The 21163-nt window shown below is 35.8% G+C and overlaps 3 protein-coding genes across 11 annotated transcripts in view; 1 reads left to right on the top strand and 2 right to left on the bottom strand.

Annotated features, from left to right (window-relative positions):
* LOC122520741 (transcriptional activator protein Pur-beta-B) overlaps positions 1-21163 on the bottom strand; it is a 502193-nt gene that overhangs the window by 401789 nt on the left and 79241 nt on the right. The gene's annotated exons all lie outside the window — the stretch shown is intronic.
* Positions 455-3180, bottom strand: LOC122520737 (E3 ubiquitin-protein transferase MAEA). 2 transcript variants are annotated; one of them, XM_043640977.1, is made up of 6 exons: positions 3036-3180; positions 2205-2514; positions 1643-2054; positions 1238-1550; positions 860-1169; positions 455-769 (listed from the first exon to the last, which is right to left on the bottom strand). In XM_043640977.1, exons 2-6 carry the CDS (start codon positions 2241-2243, stop codon positions 668-670), a joined length of 1176 nt encoding a protein of 391 aa, XP_043496912.1. In that variant the 5' UTR covers positions 2244-2514; positions 3036-3180; the 3' UTR covers positions 455-667. The 2 variants fall into 2 exon arrangements, with proteins under 2 accessions (XP_043496912.1, XP_043496911.1); XM_043640976.1 differs by lacking the exon at positions 3036-3180 and having other exon boundaries at positions 2205-2723.
* Positions 18045-20849, top strand: LOC122520738 (C-terminal-binding protein; the record flags this gene model as incomplete). The annotated part of the gene is given in 7 exon segments (XM_043640978.1): positions 18045-18545; positions 18621-18682; positions 19311-19755; positions 19847-20134; positions 20241-20429; positions 20545-20634; positions 20708-20849. Coding segments are annotated over 5 exon segments (907 nt in total), but the record flags the coding sequence as incomplete, so codon positions are not given.

The following is a 21163-nucleotide window of genomic DNA, read 5'->3' as shown; positions in this document are numbered from 1 at the left end:
TTATTATGATTATTGTTATTATATTTATTAATCGTATTTAATAGTTCCAAAGCCAGTAATTTTTATTTATATGTTTCTTATAAACTCATGATATGTTCATATTAAAAATAATACCTCGGTACTAAAGAATTAGTTTTTGGAATGATTAATCTATCGATGTATCGAAATATTTGGAATGTGTATAATATAAGTATAATTTTCTTATAACGCAGTTACAAAATTCTGAATATATATATACACATATATTACCAAAGTTATATAATTACCTGAGACCTTTTAAATGCTTACCATTGAATACATATTCAATAAACGCGTTAAAAAAAAAAAAAAAGGAAAAAAAAACTAATAGAATTACATAAAAATAATATTATTCAGAATCATAATAATACACATAAAAATGATATATTTTATTAATGTATATTTTGGATATATTATTAAATTAGTATAAAAATAGTTTTGTAAAAAGAGGTTTGTATTTTCCTCTAGTAAATATTATTACATAGCACGAAACAATAATATATATATTTTTATATCAACAAAAATGGAAAAAAAGAAAGAAAAAAAAAAGGAAAAGAAAAATGATAAACGCTATCTAAACAAATGCCTATTTTTGCACAAAAACTCCCGTGTTTTATGTATTATATAGTTTAAAATGTAACTATTCATTTTACATAACATACACTTTCTCAATCTTTTTATAAGGAAACTCTTCTTTGGTCTTTGGACAAATTACGATACCATTATTTTCTTGTGCCATTTTTTCCAAAGCCTACATTAGAAAAAAAATATATTTATTATAAGGATATATGTTTAAAGAATGTATCCACATATTTGTATATGCAACTTAAAATTGACTCACTTGTTCTCCATAAACATATCCATTTGGCATCATCATTGGTTGATTATATTCATTTAAAGGTTTGCCACTAATACTACAAACAAGTCTTGATTGAGAACAATGAGCGAATGGTAATGGAGCTGCCAATTCATTAAGCGCTTCATTACACACAGGACAACTTGGATTTCTGCCTTCTTTATTTGCGCTGTAGCATTGAGGTGTTTTTAGCGCAGACAAACCTGCTTGCAATGCTACTGTGAATACACTTTGACTGGCTAATTGGAAAAGTCTATAGTTCTCATGTCTAAATTGTTCTATTAGTCTATCCCATCTAGAAAAAACAATATCAATGAGTTAAAATATATGTATTGTTAATATATGTATAACAAGATAATATACCTTTTTTCATCTAACAAGTCCTTGTACGGACTGAGATAAAGATTAGCAGGAAACGCCAGTTGTCCCATGCAACATTGAATTTCTTGTAACTGATAATCGTCGTAATTGGCAAAACATTTTCTGGCATGTTTGACTGCATCGAGTCTTCTATCCGCTCTTACTAATTCAATAAATTCCTGTACGCGTAAATTAAATTCCATTGTACTACCTAATTTTCTTAATTTTGATCGATTGTCATGACACCAACCGATGCACCTTGAAGTTTCATGATTCGCTAGAGATTTTTCTACTTCTCTAGAGACCATAAAGACATCTAAAAATTATACATTTTCTTCTTTAGCCAATAATTCTTAAGGTAGATCAAAATTATATCAAAAACATATAATAAGTGATAGTTTGTTGTACCAATATTAGTTAGATCCCTCAGTTCACTGCTATTTGCTAATTTAGTTGCTGTTTTATAGTAGCCTTTCCGAAGAAAATATTCAACCAACATACGATCTAATCTCTGCCTTCTCCATTGATTAACAGCGCTGGGAGCTGTATTGACGTGTTGTTTCAAATGATCCAAACGTCTTTTACAAACCATACCAGCTTGTAATTCTTCAGCAATAGATTCTTCTGCTTTGCGCTTCAAAACTTGAAGTCTGGCTACTACACCACCTAAAAGTCTAGTTATTTCTCCAGTAGCAACACTTGCTTCATCCTCTTTCAATCCTTTCTCTAATTCATTGGTTGCAGTTTGTACGTGTGACACTTCTCTGTCTAATGTCTTTTGAGCTGAACGAAACTTTTTATTTAAAAGTTCATATGGAACCTGTATTATCAAAAAGTACCAAAAAAAAAAATAAAAAAATAGAAGAAAACAAACACATGTTAAAAATCATTTAATCAAGGTTTATATATGTTAAATATTTTAAAATGCCATTTTTTTAATGAAAAATTAATAGATTTTGAAATAATTTACCTTCAACGTCGGATGTTCAAGACTTTTCACGTCTGACATGTCGAATGATTAGTGAAACTATCAAATATAATTTGAAATAATTATTGTACTAGTCAATAATATTTACTCGAACAATAAGACACTATTTAAGTACTGGTCCATTTTTACGTACAATCTCAACAAGTAAAATGTAGTAACACAATGACAAAGGGGAAAGAGAAAGAGAGATATATTTGTGACGAATATATGATGGAACGTCAGATTTGCATTTTTCTTTTCTAACGAATCATTTAATATTATTTACATACGTTGGATGTTTTTAAGCCGCGTTCTGAAAGAAAGCATGAAGTGCGACAATATTATTATTTCTATTTTGGTTTCTTCCAATCAAATGTTATGAAATAATTTTGAACTTTCCTCGTACAAAGATCGCAGCAATAAATGCTACGATATTTAGTACTAAAGCTTAATCTGTAATTGTTAAGTATACTATAATATATGTTTAAACCGTTAGATGACTCTACTAATCAAAATGATACACGCCATTTAATTGTATACTTAAATTTGAATTTATGTATGATACATTTTATTATTAATATTGTCATTTTTATTAGCAATGGGATATTTGTTATTTAATAATAAAACGTCATGATAAAAGTAAAATTAAGTAACAATAATCAACAGAAAGTGCAACCATGTTTCTAAGTGATCGATATAGCCAATCAGAAATCTTGTTACTTTTATTACATTTAATTACCTATATTTCACGTATTATTTATATAATTTATTGAATTATTTGTTTATGTATAAGAATTGAAATAATATAATAATAATATAAAATTTTTTATTTACCAGTGAAAAACTTCGAATATGTCAACCAATCGAAAGATAAGAATTTGAGTATAAAATCAACAATGTACTTCATTACATTCTATTGGTCCATAAATCGCAGTCTGATATCAACCAATCATAGGAAGTATTTCACAGATATATATTTAAAATATTATTGGTCAACGATTTTCTATTAGAAAATAATGAAGTAAGAAAGATATATAAAGGCTAGATTTCAGAAATCACGGTTTCAAATGATAAAAAATGTAAGAACACAAGATGGAGACTCTGTATCTTCAAATCTAACGATAAATAATAACGATATTATAATGTATCGTTACAATTAAAAGGCATGTTAATATTTAAAATGTCTTATTTTCAGTATTGTACATAAACAGTAAAAAGTTAATATCTCAACTGAATAATAATAAAAAAATTAAAAACTAAACACGTGCGATAAAACTGCGATAGACGTTAGATAAAATGATGAAAGAATAAATAACATTAAGATGATAATAAATAAATATAGTAATTAAGGAATGAGATAATAAGGTATAAAGAGTGATATATCGAGTATATTATCGATGTCGGCAGTTTGTCGTTGAATTAATCTTAAATTTAAGCGTTCAACCGTTCGGTATATGTCGGTCGGGGGAGTTCGGGTGTGTTCGTGAGCAGTCGGTTGGTGACGGAGAGGATCGGTGGCGCGCGCGAGTCACTCGGGCGACCGGGGGCCGCCATTTTCCTCCAGCGAGGGAGAGTGTCGCGAGCGTAGTTCCGCGTATCGTCGGATCTTCGCTTTTTTTTCTTTTAATCGTATAATCGAAAAAATCGAATAATTAAGAAAGTTACGGAGCGTCCTAAGGATAGAGGCGCGCGCGATCACAGTGTCCACATTAATACGATCGACACGGGGCTTCTCTCTACGGGGGGAGGCTCTCCGAAGTCGGCCGTGGACGACGCGAGAGCGGCGCGAACCGAGAGGAGAGCCGCGCCGCCGTGTGGACACCCCTCCGCTCTCAACAAGAGAGCCAGATAAAAAAATATTCAACAAGGACCTAAGCAACCGAAGAAGAAAGGATACGAAGGAACACAGTGGTGATAGAGTGATACGATTTGTGTTATTCCCCTTGTCTCGTTAGTCCCTTTCAGTACAACCGGTGAAAACGCCACGAGTACGACGAAGAGTTCTAAGGTGCTCGACAAATATACGAAGAGTCGCCTCCGACAGGTTAGTCGATGCGGCACGATTCCTATTTTTCTTTTCTTTTTTATTAATGCTTTAATTCCCTCCCTTTTTTTTATCTTTCTCTTTCTTTATCTATCTCTCTTACTCTTCACTTTTTCTCTCTATCCTTGCCCGTTTATCGGTGGACGCGGGCCGCGTAGTAGCACGTCGCACGCGGTCTACATACATACGCACCGCAGAGAATTCCGTGACTGCTCACGTTCTTTTCCTGCTCTCTCTCTCTCTCTCTCTCTCTTTTTTTCTACGCAATACATTCTCCTTCGTTCTTCCTTTTCACGACTACAATTCTCCGATGTGTATCCGTTGATACTGCTCATGCTCATGCTCATGCTCATGCTCCTGCTGCTGCCGCAGCCGCTGCCCCTGCTCCTGCTAATCGCACATTCGTGTTGAACGTGAACGTGTGTGTGGGTGTTCGCCCGCTTCATTCCTTCAATTTCTCCTCCCCTCTTCTTTTACTTTACCTCCCATCCTTCATCTCTCTCTCCTCCCCGTCTCTCTTTCTCTTGTTCTCTGCCACGCTCGCGTTCGTACGTGCGTATAGCGGCAACTGGCGGCGCGATATGGCGGGAGACGCCGTGCCAGCAACGAGCCACGCGCCTTTCTTTTTATTCCTTCCATCGGCCGGATTGGCCCGATTATCATCCTCTTTCTCTTTCCTACTCTCTTTTCTCGTCCGGTCTCCTCTCTCTTTCTCCCTCTTTCGGTCTGATCGACTACGACGGGGAACTACCACCACCGTGATAGGATTTCAGCGACACGTTTCAAACTGTTCTCTTTTTCTCTCTTTCTCCCTTTCGATGCGGACGCGCGTTCTCGCTCTTCCGTAAGTCTCTCGAAATACTTTAACAAGAGACAGAAAGAGATATGTGTCTCTTGTCGATCATAAAAGCGTCTCTATCACGTAGGGCCAAAATACAAAAAAAAGGAAGTTACATTTTAACCTAATACATCCTCTTATTGTTTCTTTCCTTATTTTTTTTTTTGTATGTTTATCTTCTAAAAAGTACCACACATTTTTCTTTTAAAACAAAAATGAGAGATTGGTTTTACTTCTTCCGAAGATTTGTTCTTTAAATGTTTGTAGAGAATCGTTTTGCTCTCTATGAACTGGTCGGCTATCATTGGTTGATCTTTGCCGGACGGTGATTGGATGGTCAGGACCCTACGGAGATCGACCAATTATGATGTAGCTTGGAGGATTTTTAGAATTAACCGCTCGACCAAACTGTCGTCGATTAGTTCGATCGTCTTGCTCTTGCATGTTCTTATATACATTATGTATGTATATATGTATGTTTATTTATGCATGCATATGTATGTATTGAAAGTGTACCGATCGCGTGTTCGAGCATATATTTTTCGACTAATATATCCAATTGACCATAGCCGTTATAAATCATACGTTACTTTGAGAGCGTGCATGTTATATTAATAATACCATTTCGACAAACATTTCTAAATTCTGCTGTTTATTTTTCTATTTTTCTCCGTGTATCCCCTTCCCAATTAAATTCATCCGTTTATCAAGCTATCAAAGTTACAAAGTATAGCAATGATTATTTTTTCATGAGCCACTTGGCGGTTATCAACATGTTTTATCGATTCGAAGAATGCGATAAGAAGCAACATTCGAAATCGTATTGTGTAAACAATCTTATGAATTTCGATATCACATGTACATAAGTATTTGTATACATACTTAGCGTCTAAAGATTGTCTATTTTTGGTTTCTTCCTTATCCCTTTAATTTTTTAAGTTATTACGAAGTCATAAAGATGCTTAGAAAAAAGAAAACAAAAAGAATACTCATAAGAAAGTAAAATACATTGGATTTAAAGGAAACGATTGCGTGAATTCGCTTGACAAACCAGGAAACATCGATTGATGAGAGAGAAATGTATTGTGACGGTAGTAATCGTAGTAGCGTAGTAATATACTACTATTAATAATAGTAACAGTAGTCTGAGTGGGAGGAATTAAGCTATAACATTTACCACTAATTTCTTCTCAATGCTATTAAATTTGGAGATTCATAGAACTACATACATAAAAGTATATCACATATATACAAATACGACGAATGTGTGTATCGTGTTCTACGAAAGAGAGAAAGAGAGATAGAGAATGACCGCATCGATCGTGTCCATGGGTTTATGCACAGGAAAACGGTTACGTTGCCTTCACTAGAGAAATTTAAATGTAACGACCTAAGTGGTGTCTACGGGAAGGAAGAAAAGAAGGGAAATGAAAGGAGAGAAAGAAAGAAGGATGGAAAGAGAGATAGGATAGTCTTGAACGTTGTAACAGGTGCCCCCACCCCTTTAACAGTCTCTCTACTTCTCTCTCTCTCTCTCTCTCTCTTCATACATATATACATATACATAGTCAGTCACTAGCTAACTAACTCCTACCAGTTCCATTCTCTACCTCCCCTACTTCTTGTCTATCTCCCCACCCTATTACCTTCCCTCTGTTCTAACTTGTCCTTCTCGTGTATAACATTCGCTGTCCTCTTCCTTTCGCCGCTACTTAGCCTCTTTATGTAAGCTAGCAAACTGACCTGACTTAACTATCGCGCGCACTGTAACCTACTGCTGCTTTGCTACTGCTACTACCGCTGCTGCTGTTGCTACTGCTACTGTTACACGTTGCCCTTTGGAAGATACTTCCAAGTTTCCTCTTCTCATGGATCTTCTGATCAAACTATTACTTTTCTCTAAACATGATATGACTACAATATCGTCGTCGATCTAGAAACCATCATTGATCTCTTAGCGTCCCGGCTATCAAACTGATTATTTCTTTAAACGCATTCATCGTTGTTAAACATATTTTGACAGACGTTATTTCTGTCTCTACGCCGTTAGATTCTATAGTTTGGGATGATTTAAGTTTTTATAGTGATTTTATTTAAATTGATTACTTTTATAAGTTTTCTTTTTTTAGGTCAATTTGAGTTTTTTTTTAAGACATTACTTATCTGTGTGTAAACATTAGGAAACTCGTCTGACTGAAAACGGTTTGATAATAAACAAACGATCATCAGTAATTACTGTCATGTCAGTGTGCGTGCACGTGGTTCATTCTTTCCGATGGTATCAAAGATTCCTGAGTAATACTCGATCGATTTAGAAAATGATATTCCTTTATTATACAGTATAGTTCTAAAGTTTCTAAGTTCGGAATTTTGTAATCTCTGATGTTAAAAATTATTTAGGAAATTTTGGTCCACCCTATGTATATGCATATAAATATATGTATATATGTATTTAGAATGACTTTCTCGAGATATATCTACGTAATTTCATGATCTCGAGCTTATTAAGTACTACAATTGTGTGCCATTGTTCGAGCTAAGAAATATGGTCGAAAGCGCAAGGTCAAGGACGCGAGTCTAGAACTTTCCTTCTGGTATGCTTTCAATGATTTCAAAGTCCTCTAACATATGTAAGTTGGTAAAAGTGATATGCTATATGTATGTAGCGTATTTACATGCGCACTTAAACTTATTAGATTTCTATTAAAGGTTCTTTGGAAAGTAATTTCGTTTTTTTTCTTTTTTTATTTTTTGATGAAAAATAGAAGACAATTTTTTGATATATTGAATATATAAAACATTTTAAATGATCATGAATTGTTGAATTTGATAAATTCTACTTCTTGGCTGTGTTTCTTACGTTGTTATAAGACAATCTTATTTCCTTAAACTGGAGAACCTAAGCGTGATTCATCTTTTAAGTCGAAATTTAGGAAAACAATATTTTGATTTTGACGTTCACTTTATTAATATACACTTTAATTTTCCATTTCCGATGTGATGGTAAAAAAAAAACATCCATTTTTTTCTAAATCACGTCTGAAATATCTATTGCTAGAATGTAAAATGATTTTGAAGTTTACATTAGTGTAAGATTAGATATCACTAACCGTGACTATCTCGGTGCTGCAAAAATTGAAATTATTTTCTGAACAATCTAATACTTATCCTTTCTTATACGCATAGAAAGAAAGATAGAGATAAAGTTAAAGATAGAGTTGTTCTCGACCACTTATCGTACGAATATCTTCTCGTGTATGGGAGGGGTTGAATATTTTCAATGGTTACAAGTACCACTTTAATCCCATTTGTAGACTCGTTCCGATCGTGTTACGTATCTTTCTAACTTTTTATATATATATATATGTACATGCATACATACATATATGCATACGTATACATTGTATATGCATGGGAACGAAAGAATTTCTGTCAATGCTAATTTTCGAAGGAAAAGAGAGAGTCATTTCTCTTCGTACTTTTCTTTAATAAAAAACTTTGCCCCGAGAAAGAAATCAAACTTCTCTGATGAAAGTTAAAATGGCAAACTTGTCTTTATACACCGTACATTGTTTTATTCTCTTTTCTTTGGTACAGAGTGGAAACGATTTTTGATTCGTCTTATTTAAAATTACCATTTTTAACATTAATTTTCTCCAATTTATTTCTATTTACGAACTTGAACTTGATAAATATACAAATATGATAATTATAATAATAATAATAATTGAAATAGGGAATAAATGAAAATAATTGATTAAATTGATTCCACATTCGTAGATAAACGTGCGTACCAAAATACCGAATAGCGATACTAATAATACTGATAATAATATCTCTTTTATAATACGGTACTTTGAGAGCACAGTTTGTAATGTAACACGGTAAAAAAAAAATTACGTAATACCGTTCTATAGCAGCAGTAACAGCAGCAGCAGCAACAGCAGTAGTAGTAGCAGCTAGGAGGGTATTCCCTGAGTGTAAGGTTGTAATACAACACGCTATAAAAATTCTACATAAACCGTCCCCAATCTGCACATATACCTAAGTACAATATTTTCCATGAAACAAAGAAGATTCCATATAGCGTGATACGTGATTCAAAAACTTGATACGGAAAGTATCACTAGACTAATTTTTATTACTATATAATAATTTATTGTATAAAACAAATACAACAAATTAATTGTTTTTGCATGAATTGTCGCTGTGAGTACAACTTCATATCCGATCGAATATTTGACGATTCCTGCAAACAGATATATACACATATAAGATACACATACATATATATGTATACATAAAGTACACCGAGGACTTTTCCGAATGCAGAGAAAGAAGAAAGAAGAAAGTTCTCGGGTGTTTATTTCGCGTGCAAATATCAGGATACTGTTGTGTAGGAAGGTTAATTATAGTAGAGGGTAGAGGGATGATGCAAAAAGGTGGTAGGAGTGAAGGAAAGGAAAGGAAAGGAAGAGAAGAGAAGAGAAGAGAAGAGAGTAAAGTGGATAGCATATATCAATTCATTGTAAACAGAGAGAAAGATAGGAAGATGGAAAGAGAAAGAGAGAGTTGAACGGTAAGCAGCTTCGGGATTTGGTTTGTCGAGAAGCGCGAGAGACGACGAGACGAAGGATGGGACACGGCGATGGTGCAGGTTGCGACAGCTATTGGGGAAAAGAGAGGGGGGTGGGTTGAGGAGGATGGTGTTGTCAGAGAGAGAGGGAGTGAGAGAAAGAGAGGAGGAATGGTGGGAAGAGAGATGAAGAGGGGAGGAGAGGGAGAAGCCGAGACATCGATCGGGGCCGGCCATTGCTTGCCACGCTCCACTACTAGGAGTCAAGATGCCATATTCACTAGGAGGAACTAAACTCCCATGCAACTCTACCACCACCCCTCTCTCTTTCTCCTCTTCCTCTTCCCTCCCAGCGGTCTCTACGCATTTGTCCTAACCCGGCGTGCGGTTCGTCGTTGGATGTGCTGTTGGCTGGCTGGCTGGCTGGCTGGTTGGATGGTTGGATGGTTGGATGGCTGGATGGTTTGGCTGGCTGGCTGGCTAGCCGGCGACGGTGGTGGCGGTGGCACTGCTGTGCCACCAACAAAATAACATCTTAAACGTGCAGCCAGCAGCACCAGCAGCACACGCTCTCACGCGCGCACACGTTAAGCGTGATGCGATGGAGAGCAGTTCGCGCTGTTCACAACGTTGCGCGTTGAAGGGGGGGGCTAGCAGGGAAAGAGGGGTAATGGTTTATATGGTGAGAGGGGTATCGGGGGTTTGCGCGTAGAATGGACTCTCGTGTTGTACTTCCCTCACCCCTCTTCTATCTCTTCTTCTCTTTCACTCTTTCGTTCTTACTCTCTTGCTTTCTCGTTTATACTCTTCAAGCAAATACAGTTATGTACCAATACACATTTACCAAAGAAACCAACGAATCTACCAAAGGAAGGAATGAAGAAGGAACGAGTCGTTCTCGTTGCTCGCGGTTGCCGAGTGCGTCGCGACTCGACAAGAGGAAATCGTTTTGTGTACACCTGGTGGTTGTAGTTCCGTGAGGGCGTCGCATATAAACGCTTACTGCTTTTCTTCTTCTACTTCTACTTCTACTTCTTCTTTCTTTTTCTTGTTGTTGTTGTTGTTGTTGTTGTTGATGTTGATGTTGTTGTTGTTGTTGATGTTGATGTTGATGTTGTTGTTTTTGTTGTGTTGTCGTTTTTGTTGGTGTGGTTGGTCTCTTTCTTCTTCTCCTCCTTCTTCTTCTTCTTCTTCTTTGATGCTTCTTTTATCAAGACACTTTTCAGACGTAACAGGTCAAAAGGCAAATAATACTCTTGCAATGTTGTTACTTTTATCGGATTTCGAAATTGTTTGGGAAGAAAATGTTCTATCGATAATATCGATCCCTCTTGCTCCGAGATAAGAACAAACTTATTATCCGTCTTTATCGTTCGTTCATTCATTCATTCATTCATTCATTCATTCATTCATTCGTTCGTTCCCCTTTCTAAAATCAATGTAAGGATTACTTCGGTGTATCAACAGAAATAGATATATCATTTCCTCTTTTACAATACAATAGAAATTTCTTATTCTACATAAGTACATTACATGATTGAACATGGGAATAAACGACGTATTGAAAAGATAAGTTTGATGCAATTCTTTTTTTTTTTTTTTTTTCTCTTTTTTTTTCTTCTTTTCTTAAAGGAAAAAAAACATTCTTATTCCCATCGTATCATCCTTCTTTCGATTATAAAATCAAATTGTTCTCCTTTTTCTTTTTTTCGTCTTTCACCTTCAAGATCGTTTTCACTAACGTTGGCAGACTTCATCTCTTACGAAGATGGATCGCGCTTCGTCCTTGAATAAAACGATCGGGACTAAAGGGCGTCGACCAATACGAAAACGAGCACCGAGCATTGGATTACTACTCTCTTCTTCTAGCTCCTGATCCTTGACGAGCAGTTATGACCGTCGTCAGGGGAAGGAAGAAGGTCGTCGTCTTTTTTACGATCTCCGCCAATGTTTCTTCTTAGATCGGCAGGCAAACGTTACTTGCTTTTAGATTGGTCGACTTTTCGATACCGAAGGGAACAACCAAATGTACTTTCCGTGTTCTCCATTTAATCGGTCTATTAAGAAATTTGCCTTTTCATTCTTACTTGGAATACATTCGTGTACGCTTGTAACACATGTAAAAAGATGATTCAAAAGTTATTTGGTAATTTTAAAAATTTGGTAATAATTTGGTAATTATTACCAAAAATAATAAAATTTGGTAATTTTTTAAATTACCCCACGTGGGTTAGTTGAATAGATTGAGGTCTAACGTGAAAACAATATTTATTTTTCCACGTGGATTCAAAACTTTTCAATCCACCCTCGTACATCCTTTGTGTACAATATTATGTTGCGTGTATTTTTTTATTTATTTATATTATATTTATAACTATTTATCTTACAAACATATCTTATTATTTGCTCATTATTATAGTATCTTTTTTATTTTTCTTTTTTTTAAATTTAGAAGCTTACAATTGTGATAAAAATTACTACTCTACTATATAAAAATTTCTATTCTCAAAACAGTAATAATATCTTCCTATTTTTCGGTGTTCTATCGAAAATATACAAAATTTAGAATAGAAATAAATATAAACGAGTAAATGTATCTAACATATATTACGTATGGGCCGTTTATTATAAAATTGGGGTAAGTTAATTGTTGAAAAAAAAAAAAAAAATTAAGCAAATGCATCATTTTCGTGAATTATAAATAATACATCCAAATTATATAATATTCTCTCAATATTTTTTCTAAAATCAATTTAAACCATTTTCATAATAAACGATCCAAGTATATCGTTCGTATGCAACTTACTGAGAAAAGCTGTGCCACGTTGCTGTTTGCTGTGGTGAATTATGCTTCTGATACTCGTGCGAGGAGGCACGCGGTGCGTGTGAGTAACGAAACGACATTAAAGTCGGTTAACGTTATCGCTTTCACTTGCGTGCCTCTCTCTCTCTCTCTCTCTCTCTCTCTTTCTCTCTCTCTTTCTTTCTGCATCAGGATTTCTGTGGATCTTTTTCCTTACAAGCAAAGATAAGATCTTTTTCTCATAGATGCCGACGTTACATTAAACCTTTTTTTTTTTTATCGGTCTTACTTCCTTGTTATGTGTGTATACAAAAGCTTATATTCGTATTCTTATATATATAGATCCGATTATTTTCAAAAATACTTGAGATTAAATAATATATAACAACGGTAATAATATTGATTAAGAGATTTTTTTTATCTCTCATCTCGTCGATAATTTCCAATAAGTGTTTCTAAAAAAAAGAAAAAGAAAGAAAAAAAAAACAAGAAAAGAAAGAAAGAAAGAAAGAAAGGGAAGAAGAAAATTACTCGTAAAACACAGTAGTTACTCTTTCGGTTCAAGAATGGCGGGAAGATGATGGCGAAGACCGTGAAACGAAAGAAGAAGAAAGAGAGAGAGAGAGAAAGAGTATATGGTGAAGGAATGAGCGCACAGGTGTGTTATGTGTGCGATAGAGAAGAGAGATGGATGGATGGATAAAAAGAGAGAAAGAGAAAGAGAAAGAGAAAGGGAGAAGAAGAAGAAAAGAAGAAGAAGAAGAAGGTGGAGGTAGAGAAGGAAGGGAAGGAAGGGCAGGCGTTGGAGAAGCGAAGTTTCGCTTTAGGAGTAGAGAACTTAACTGAGTTAACTTTGCTGCCGAGCCAAACTTTCCGCCAACTTTAAGTAGTTGCCGTTCTCCAGCCCCCTCTTTCTTCTCCTCCCTTTCCACCTTCATGGCCGTTCGCTCGTTTCTCTGCAAAAGGTGCAGGAGAAATCAGTAAGGAGGGGGGTACTACTACTAGTAGTGGTGATGGTAGGGAGTAATAGTAGTAGTAGTAGTAGTAATAGTAGTAGTAGTAATGAATGCAGAAGGTACAAAATGCTTTTCCACCCTTTTTCATCCCCCTTCTAAACCTCCTGAAATCACCAAGCAGCGCCTACTTTTATGTTCCGCTACAAAAGATTGTAGTCGTTTCGAAATAGTTCTGATTGTCGCGTAATCGCGCGATACATTTCGAATTTCAACATACGCTCCCGCCATTGGCAAGCGCAAAACCGACCTACCAAGATCCTACCAAGAAGTAAACTTTCTTTCGCAAGAGAGCGAAGAAAACTTCCGGAAGGAAGAAAGAGGAAGGGAAGGGTTACTATAGTATGTGTGTGTGTATGTGTAGGTAGGCCATACTCCGTGAAAAGTTTTATGAAACAAATCCTCTTATGCACGAGTGTCTCTCTCGTATGTGTGATGTATGTATATATTTGTACGATTATATGTATGCGTGCACAGGTATGTCGTGTATCCGCGTGTCATGTTTTTATGGTTTTTTTTTTTGGGTTTGATTTCTTTTTCTTTTTAACTTTTTTTTCTTTCTTTGTCGTAGGAGAATAGTAAGAAAGAGAGATCTATAGATCATTCCAAGTTTCTTTTTCTTCTTCTTCTTCTTCTTCTTCTTCTTCTTCTTCTCCTTTTGACTTCCCGTTTCTTTGAGGAAGAATAATTGTATCATTTATCTGACGTTAAAATAGTAGTTTTACCTTGAACTTTGGTTCTTAACGTTTTAACACGTGCCGCGCGATACTTGTTAGCAGGAAATATCATTTTCTTTTTATTTCTTTCACATTCTTTCGATTTATCATTATTCATCTCCTCTTTCATTTTTATTTCGTTATTATTCATTTATTTATATTGGTAATAAAAATGAGAAAACAAATAGTACGTTATTGTAATCGGGACAAATTATCGGGGAATAATTAAAATCAATAATAATATATTTTTTCAAACGTATCTATCGAATAACGGTGTCATCTATATAACGCGATAACATTTTCATGCACAAGCTTTTCCAAGTTACCCTAATCTTGGACACTAATATCGATCGAAACTCGCGAGCCTCTCTCTCTCTCTCTCGAGAGAGAGAGAAAGAGATATAGTACACGGAAATAATAGCCGATAAAATGTGTCGACCAGAGGGTGGGAGAGAGAGAGAGAGAGAAAGAGAGAGATAATTTAGAGATGAGTGAATTTCCGAGCATAGAGTAGTAACATCCTCGTAATGACGACGATTTCTTCTTTTTCTTCTGATTTTTTTTCCTTCCCTCCCATCCCCTCTTGTAAGTTATCGCAACGGGGGGATAAAAAAGCTTACGCGATTATTTTCCGAGGATGAGGGAAAGAAAGAGAAAGAAAGGGGAAGCTAGAAGAGAAGGAGGAAGAGGGGGGGTGGCACGGTCGTTTGAATTTCACGTGTCACTAACAAAAACCTAGTCACTTCGCTGAGGTAAGTTTTGAAACAAACTTTACTTTATCGTGGCTCGATTGTAGGAAGTGAGGGAGAGCGAAAAGGGGGGTCCGAGGAAGAGAGTGAGTGAACCAGGAGGACGAGCAGCCTCCCCCTCCCCCTATCTCCTCTCCACGATTCTCAGCCAAGTAAAGTTGCTCCCAGGTTAGACAATAATTGGATAACTTCGCCCTCATAGTACCCCGCCACCTCCTCGACTTCAATCCTCCTCCTCCTCCTTCTCCTCCTCCTCCTCTTACTACGATTCCTACTCAACCTCTCTATAATATACCTCGCCCTTCCCGCGCGCGTGTTCTTTCCCTTCCTCCCTCACTTATTCCTCTTTTTCATCCCTTCGTTCCTCTCTCTTTATCTCTCTATCCTTCTTCATCTGTCCAACTTGTAAAACTCTGTTGCACAACGAAATTAAAGCAAAAGGGTTGAATTTAATCACTTAAACCAAGTGACGTAGAGCCGAAAGAAATTTTGGAATAAAATTTGACTAACTTTTAACTTTTATATGGATGAGGATTAATGGAGGAAGAGAGAAAAAGATACATAATTTTAGTTTAGTTTAGTTTAGTTTAGTTTAGGTTAGGTAGAGAGTTAAGTCAGGCTAGGTTAAGTTAGGTTGGGTTAGGTTAGGTTAGGTCGTTGGATGAGTAACGTGAGCGCTGGAAACGTGGACGTTGTGCCATAATGCAACGCAGCATAATGTGTACGGTATGTGTCACATGGAAATGAGGAAATAGGGTCAAAGGATAGTGCAAGACATTAAAGCATTATCAACTTCATTTTTTGAGCATTTCTTTCGGAATTTTCTTTCTTCAATACTTAAACATTTCTTACAAATTAATCCAATACTCTATATACATTATCTTTCTCTTTTTTGTTTTTTTCCCCAAATTATTCTCTGACGCGTAATCATCAAAGCGCGCGCGTCACATGTACTGAAATCACGGTCCTCGAGATAAACGAGACGAAGTTCGGGGTGGCGAAAGAGGGATGAGGTTAGGTGCGGAATGGAACGGGACAGGGGGGAGTGGAGAGCAGAAGAAGTGACTTCTCCGAGCATAGTACGTGGTCGTTAACGTTTATAGCTAGTTACGATCATTGTGTAGTAGTAGTGGTAGGAATATATGCATATATATATAGTAAATACGAGTTCGCTTGATTCTCTCTCTCTCTCTCTCTCTCTTTTCCCCTTTCTCGTTTCTCTATCTACGTCTCTCTTCTTTAACGCGCTTCCTCAAATGCATCCGCGACTTTGTTCCTCGGGTTAAACTTCACGTACGCGTACATTGTATGATATATATACGCTTCTACCAGCTGTCGAACAAGGACTTAATCTCCTCCTCCCTCTATCCCTTTCTCTTGTCGCGTCTCTTTCTCTTTCTGGGCTCAACTCTTTCTCTCTCTGTCTCTTCTCTTCTCCTTTTGATGATATGAGCTTGGCGTTTTCGCTGAGTTGGCACAACATGTGCCCAAGTCAAAGTGCTTGGGTTTGCATTTCGCGTTAGTATCGCATCCTCGCTTTCGCTGAGGCCAGCAGTAGATCTCATTTTGTGTAGCCTTCCTTCTCTATCTCTTCTTTCCCCTCCCCGCGGAAGAAGCTATGTCTACGTATTTCGATTATGCGCGCGTATGTTGACCTACGGATTCGAACGAACTCTCAAACCTGTCTTTCTCTCTTTCTTTTTCCCTTCCTCCCACTCATTCTATCATTCAAAAGTTACACGATACGTGTGAAGCGATTCATCGATACACTTTTCTTTCGATTATCCAAATTAGAGGTTAGTTTCGTTTCCTTTTTTGTTTGTTCATTTGGTACTCTATAAATGCGACATTTGGAAAAGCTTTTTCTTATTTCTTTCTTTCTCTTTCTTTTTCTATCCCCTTTTTTCATTCAAAAATTACACGATGCACGTGAAAATGATTCATTGATACACATTCATTTCGATTATCGAAATTATAGGTTAGTTCTGATTTTTTTTTACTTGGGGGAGGGTTTGTTACTAGAATTATAGATAAGTATCGATAAACATTGATAAATATCAATATCGATAAACGAATATAAAAACTCGAAATGTTATACATTTTTTTATTATCTATTTAAAATCTATTTAAAATTATTTAAAATCCATTTATAAATTCCACGTGGAAAATTTATTTTTTATATTAAAATGTTTCTTTTTTACATAGCTTCATATGTAAATTAATCGTATGAATAACAACAATTTTTTTTTTCGTGTCAATAATGTAAACAATAAAACAAAGTAGGATTTTATATGCAACGGCGTTTACACGATCATCCAGAACGTTTATCCTGGAAAATTGATTGGCCAATGTCAAAATATATTTCCAGAAAAGGATTGAGATACCATTCGAAATGTTTTCTTTTTCTTCTTTTTTTATTTTATTCTATTCTCTTTCATGAGAAAGATTAGCGGTAGAAACTTTCTTCTTAACTAGTAAGAGACACGTGTGTAATAATCTCGTAACGAATAGTTCGTTAACAAAGTACGAAGAAGAATAAGAAGGGGTTACTTCGAACAGTATGTAGTATCTTGAGATGAAAGCACGCTTGCGCGCGCGTGCATGCATGCATGTATGCGTGTGTGTATGTGTGTGCCCACCATATACTCATCAATTGCAAAGCGTCCGTTCACGCATGCGAGGGCGCCACGTGTTAGAGTCGTGCCGACTTTTCTTATAGAACTTTACTAGTTCAGCACTTTTCCGTTTGACCACATAAAAGCGCTGAATCATAAATCGGTATCGTTTTAGGGTTATTCTTTTCGACTCGTTGACCAACGCTCTATAGTGGAGGCCTCTAAAGAGAAAAATCAGTTTCATCTTTCCACCAGTAGAGTAGTTTGCCTTAAAAAATATCGTGCGTGTGTTATATATATTATATGTAGAAGTAAGATTTATATACACATATACATATATACATGGTACACATACACAGACATATATATATATATATAAATATATGTATAATTTGTACATGAAACGTAGATGCACTATGATTGGCTTTCTAATTACTTTCCTGTAGTAACTGGATCGAATGCGTAATAGCATTATTTGTAAAAGGAAACAAAAAATTTGTTCCCTACAAAATTACTCGCGAAATATATATATGTATATATAGGTACGTATGTGTGTACATATCATCTTTATTGTTATTAGTTATCAACAAAGTTTTTTGTTGACCGTCGTCGGCAAAAAAAAAGTAAGAAATCATGCAAAGCTTTCAAAAAGAATACGAGCTTATTTTCCGACGAAGTTACTCGTATAACATATATACATATATACGCGTATGCGTATATACACATCTCTGTGTTGTTATTGGTCATCGACAAAGTTTCGGTTGACCGTTATTGGCTAAGAAGTGAGAAATCAGTTGAAGCTTTTAAAAAGAATACGAGAGCTAATATATATCGTGCTACCTACCAACGCCAAGAGTAGTGTACTGTATCAACGCACCCGAAAACATTATCCCCAGCCGCCGCCAGTGATTTCGTTCTGGGTGCCCTCTGCGCTTCTCTGCGATCTTCTTTTTCTCAACGTTTTAACTAATAACCACAGGAATAATTCTCGTAATCTTATTTCTTATTCCAAAGTTGTAGTGATATTACGATATTTTGTGATATTTTTTTCTAATTCACCCACAGGATATTATTATTTTACTCGCTCGAACGTACGCAGTGCGCAGGTTAAGCCGGCGCGTTTCAAGGTAACCTAAAAAGCTTTCAATCGCGCACGCTGTTACGAATATTATGTGTGTGCGTGTTCTCGCAGTAATTTCTTCATAAGTTCTGCCAGGGTTAATTACTCGATTGTCAGACGATCGTTTATTATTTTTTTTATGCCATTTGCTTCCAAAGGTGGTCATTTAGTATGCCAAATTACAAATCTATCCTTTGATGTAGATTTCATTATTACATATTTCACATTTTCATCCGTTTCCATAACAAAGATGTATGTATGTATGCTATCATCCTCGTTCACGTCATTTTCGTGCAACATACATTATTTCAAGCTTATTTGTCTGACCATTTGATTGCTTATTTTATTTCATTTCTATGCATCCATTATTGTTGTAATATACTCTATACTAATATTTCTTATTCTATGATTCTATACAAATGCTTAAGCATTACTTTGCAATTAATAATGCGTTGTATTATAGCATGCTTTATGAGAATTAATTTTTAAATTACATATAAGAAATAAAGAATTGCTTACTTAAGATATGTATGTTAATATCTGGAATATTTGTTATAATTTAAGCTTTTGATGTCTAGAAGTTTACAAATATATAGGCACATACTAAAATAAAACTTGTCTTGCCTTATTTGCAGGAGACGGTATTCAACGATTCGTGATGCGTTGGAGGTTCTGCGGTCCTTGTACAAAAACCAACCAGAAGTCGGTGTTGCAAAAGCAATTGTGGTGACAAAGCATCAAAGTGCAAAATCATATAATCAGATATTCGAAGAGGCTTCCTTGCGTGCGGTTTATAAAACTTTTTTTGCGAAATAGTGGACATTTTTAGTGAAATTGAGAGTAAGGGTGAAAAACATAAACATAGGGGGGGCTGTCTGACCGATGGACAAACGGAAGATGATGCCCAAACGCCCTCGAATGGAGAATCTAAGGGGCCCTATTGCAAATGGGCCCATCCAATCACGACCACTAGTGGCTTTACTTGATGGACGAGATTGTTCTATTGAAATGCCCATTCTTAAAGATGTTGCGACTGTGGCCTTTTGCGATGCACAGTCCACGTCAGAAATTCATGAAAAGGTAAGATATCTTCGTATTGTAAAAGGATCCATCGTATCTTAATTTAATTGAGATTTAAATCAGATATTTATTTATATTTCATATATCATAGGTATTAAATGAAGCTGTAGGTGCACTTATGTGGCATACTATAATTTTGACAAAAGAAGACCTTGAAAAGTTCAAAACACTACGGATTATTGTTAGAATTGGATCCGGAGTAGATAATATCGATGTCAAAGCAGCTGGCGAACTTGGCATCGCAGTGTGCAATGTGCCTGGCTATGGAGTCGAAGAAGTAGCGGACACCACTCTTTGTCTGATTCTAAATCTTTATCGACGCACATATTGGTTGGCAAATATGGTACGCGAAGGAAAAAAATTCACTGGACCTGAACAGGTAAGAAAAAAAAAAGATATGTATTTTGAGATACGTCTTTTATTAATTTTTTATTTATAAAGGACATAAGAGAGATATAATTATTTTAATACGTAACATATTTTAGGTTAGAGAAGCAGCAACAGGATGTGCAAGGATACGAGGCGACACGCTTGGCATAGTCGGCTTAGGCAGGATCGGTTCTGCAGTTGCATTACGTGCTAAAGCTTTTGGTTTCACTGTCATCTTTTATGACCCTTACCTACCTGATGGAATCGAGAAATCTCTTGGACTCACCAGGGTTTATACATTGCAGGTGAAGAATCCTTTCTATAATTCCTAATAGTATCCTTTTTTTTTTTCTTTTGTTTTTTTTTTTTTATCAAATGTTCATCAATTGAATCAAACTTATGTTTCATTGTACGTTTCAGGATTAACTGTTTCAATCCGACTGTGTGTCTCTACACTGTACCTTGAATGAGCACAATCATCACCTAAGAAATGAATTCACTATCAAGCAGGTATTAATATATTTTTACAATTAATTATAAGTTTCTTTATTGATATTTTAATGAGACGACGATGTTATTGCAGATGAGACAAGGAGCATTTTTAGTAAACACAGCACGAGGTGGACTGGTAGACGATGATGCATTAGCTGCCGCACTTAAACAGGGTAGAATTCGTGCAGCGGCATTGGATGTTCATGAGAATGAACCATACAATGTCTTTCAGGGTCAGTCTACACAATGTGAGTTTTGTCTGACCATACCTAACCCCCTCCCGCTCTGACTAATATTTCCTTTAGTCAGCCTAGTCCTCTTCTTGACTAGCGGGTATATATTATACACCAGTGGCATAGTGTTTATAAAGGAATCAATTAAAGGTGAACATATTTAGGAGACAACGTTTATCGTTACCACGTAGCTTACCCATCGATAATTTTTTTTATTATTGATAAATTGATAAATAGAAGAAATAAACAAGAAAATAGGTTCGTTGACGATGCACGTTGAAGTTTTAAAAAGAGGATGGGAAGGGAAAAAAAAA

This window comes from Polistes fuscatus, unplaced genomic scaffold (genome assembly GCF_010416935.1).
Source record: "Polistes fuscatus isolate 324 unplaced genomic scaffold, CU_Pfus_HIC Scaffold4, whole genome shotgun sequence".
Lineage (NCBI taxonomy): Eukaryota > Metazoa > Arthropoda > Insecta > Hymenoptera > Vespidae > Polistes > Polistes fuscatus.
This window is presented reverse-complemented; position numbering and strand designations above follow the sequence as displayed.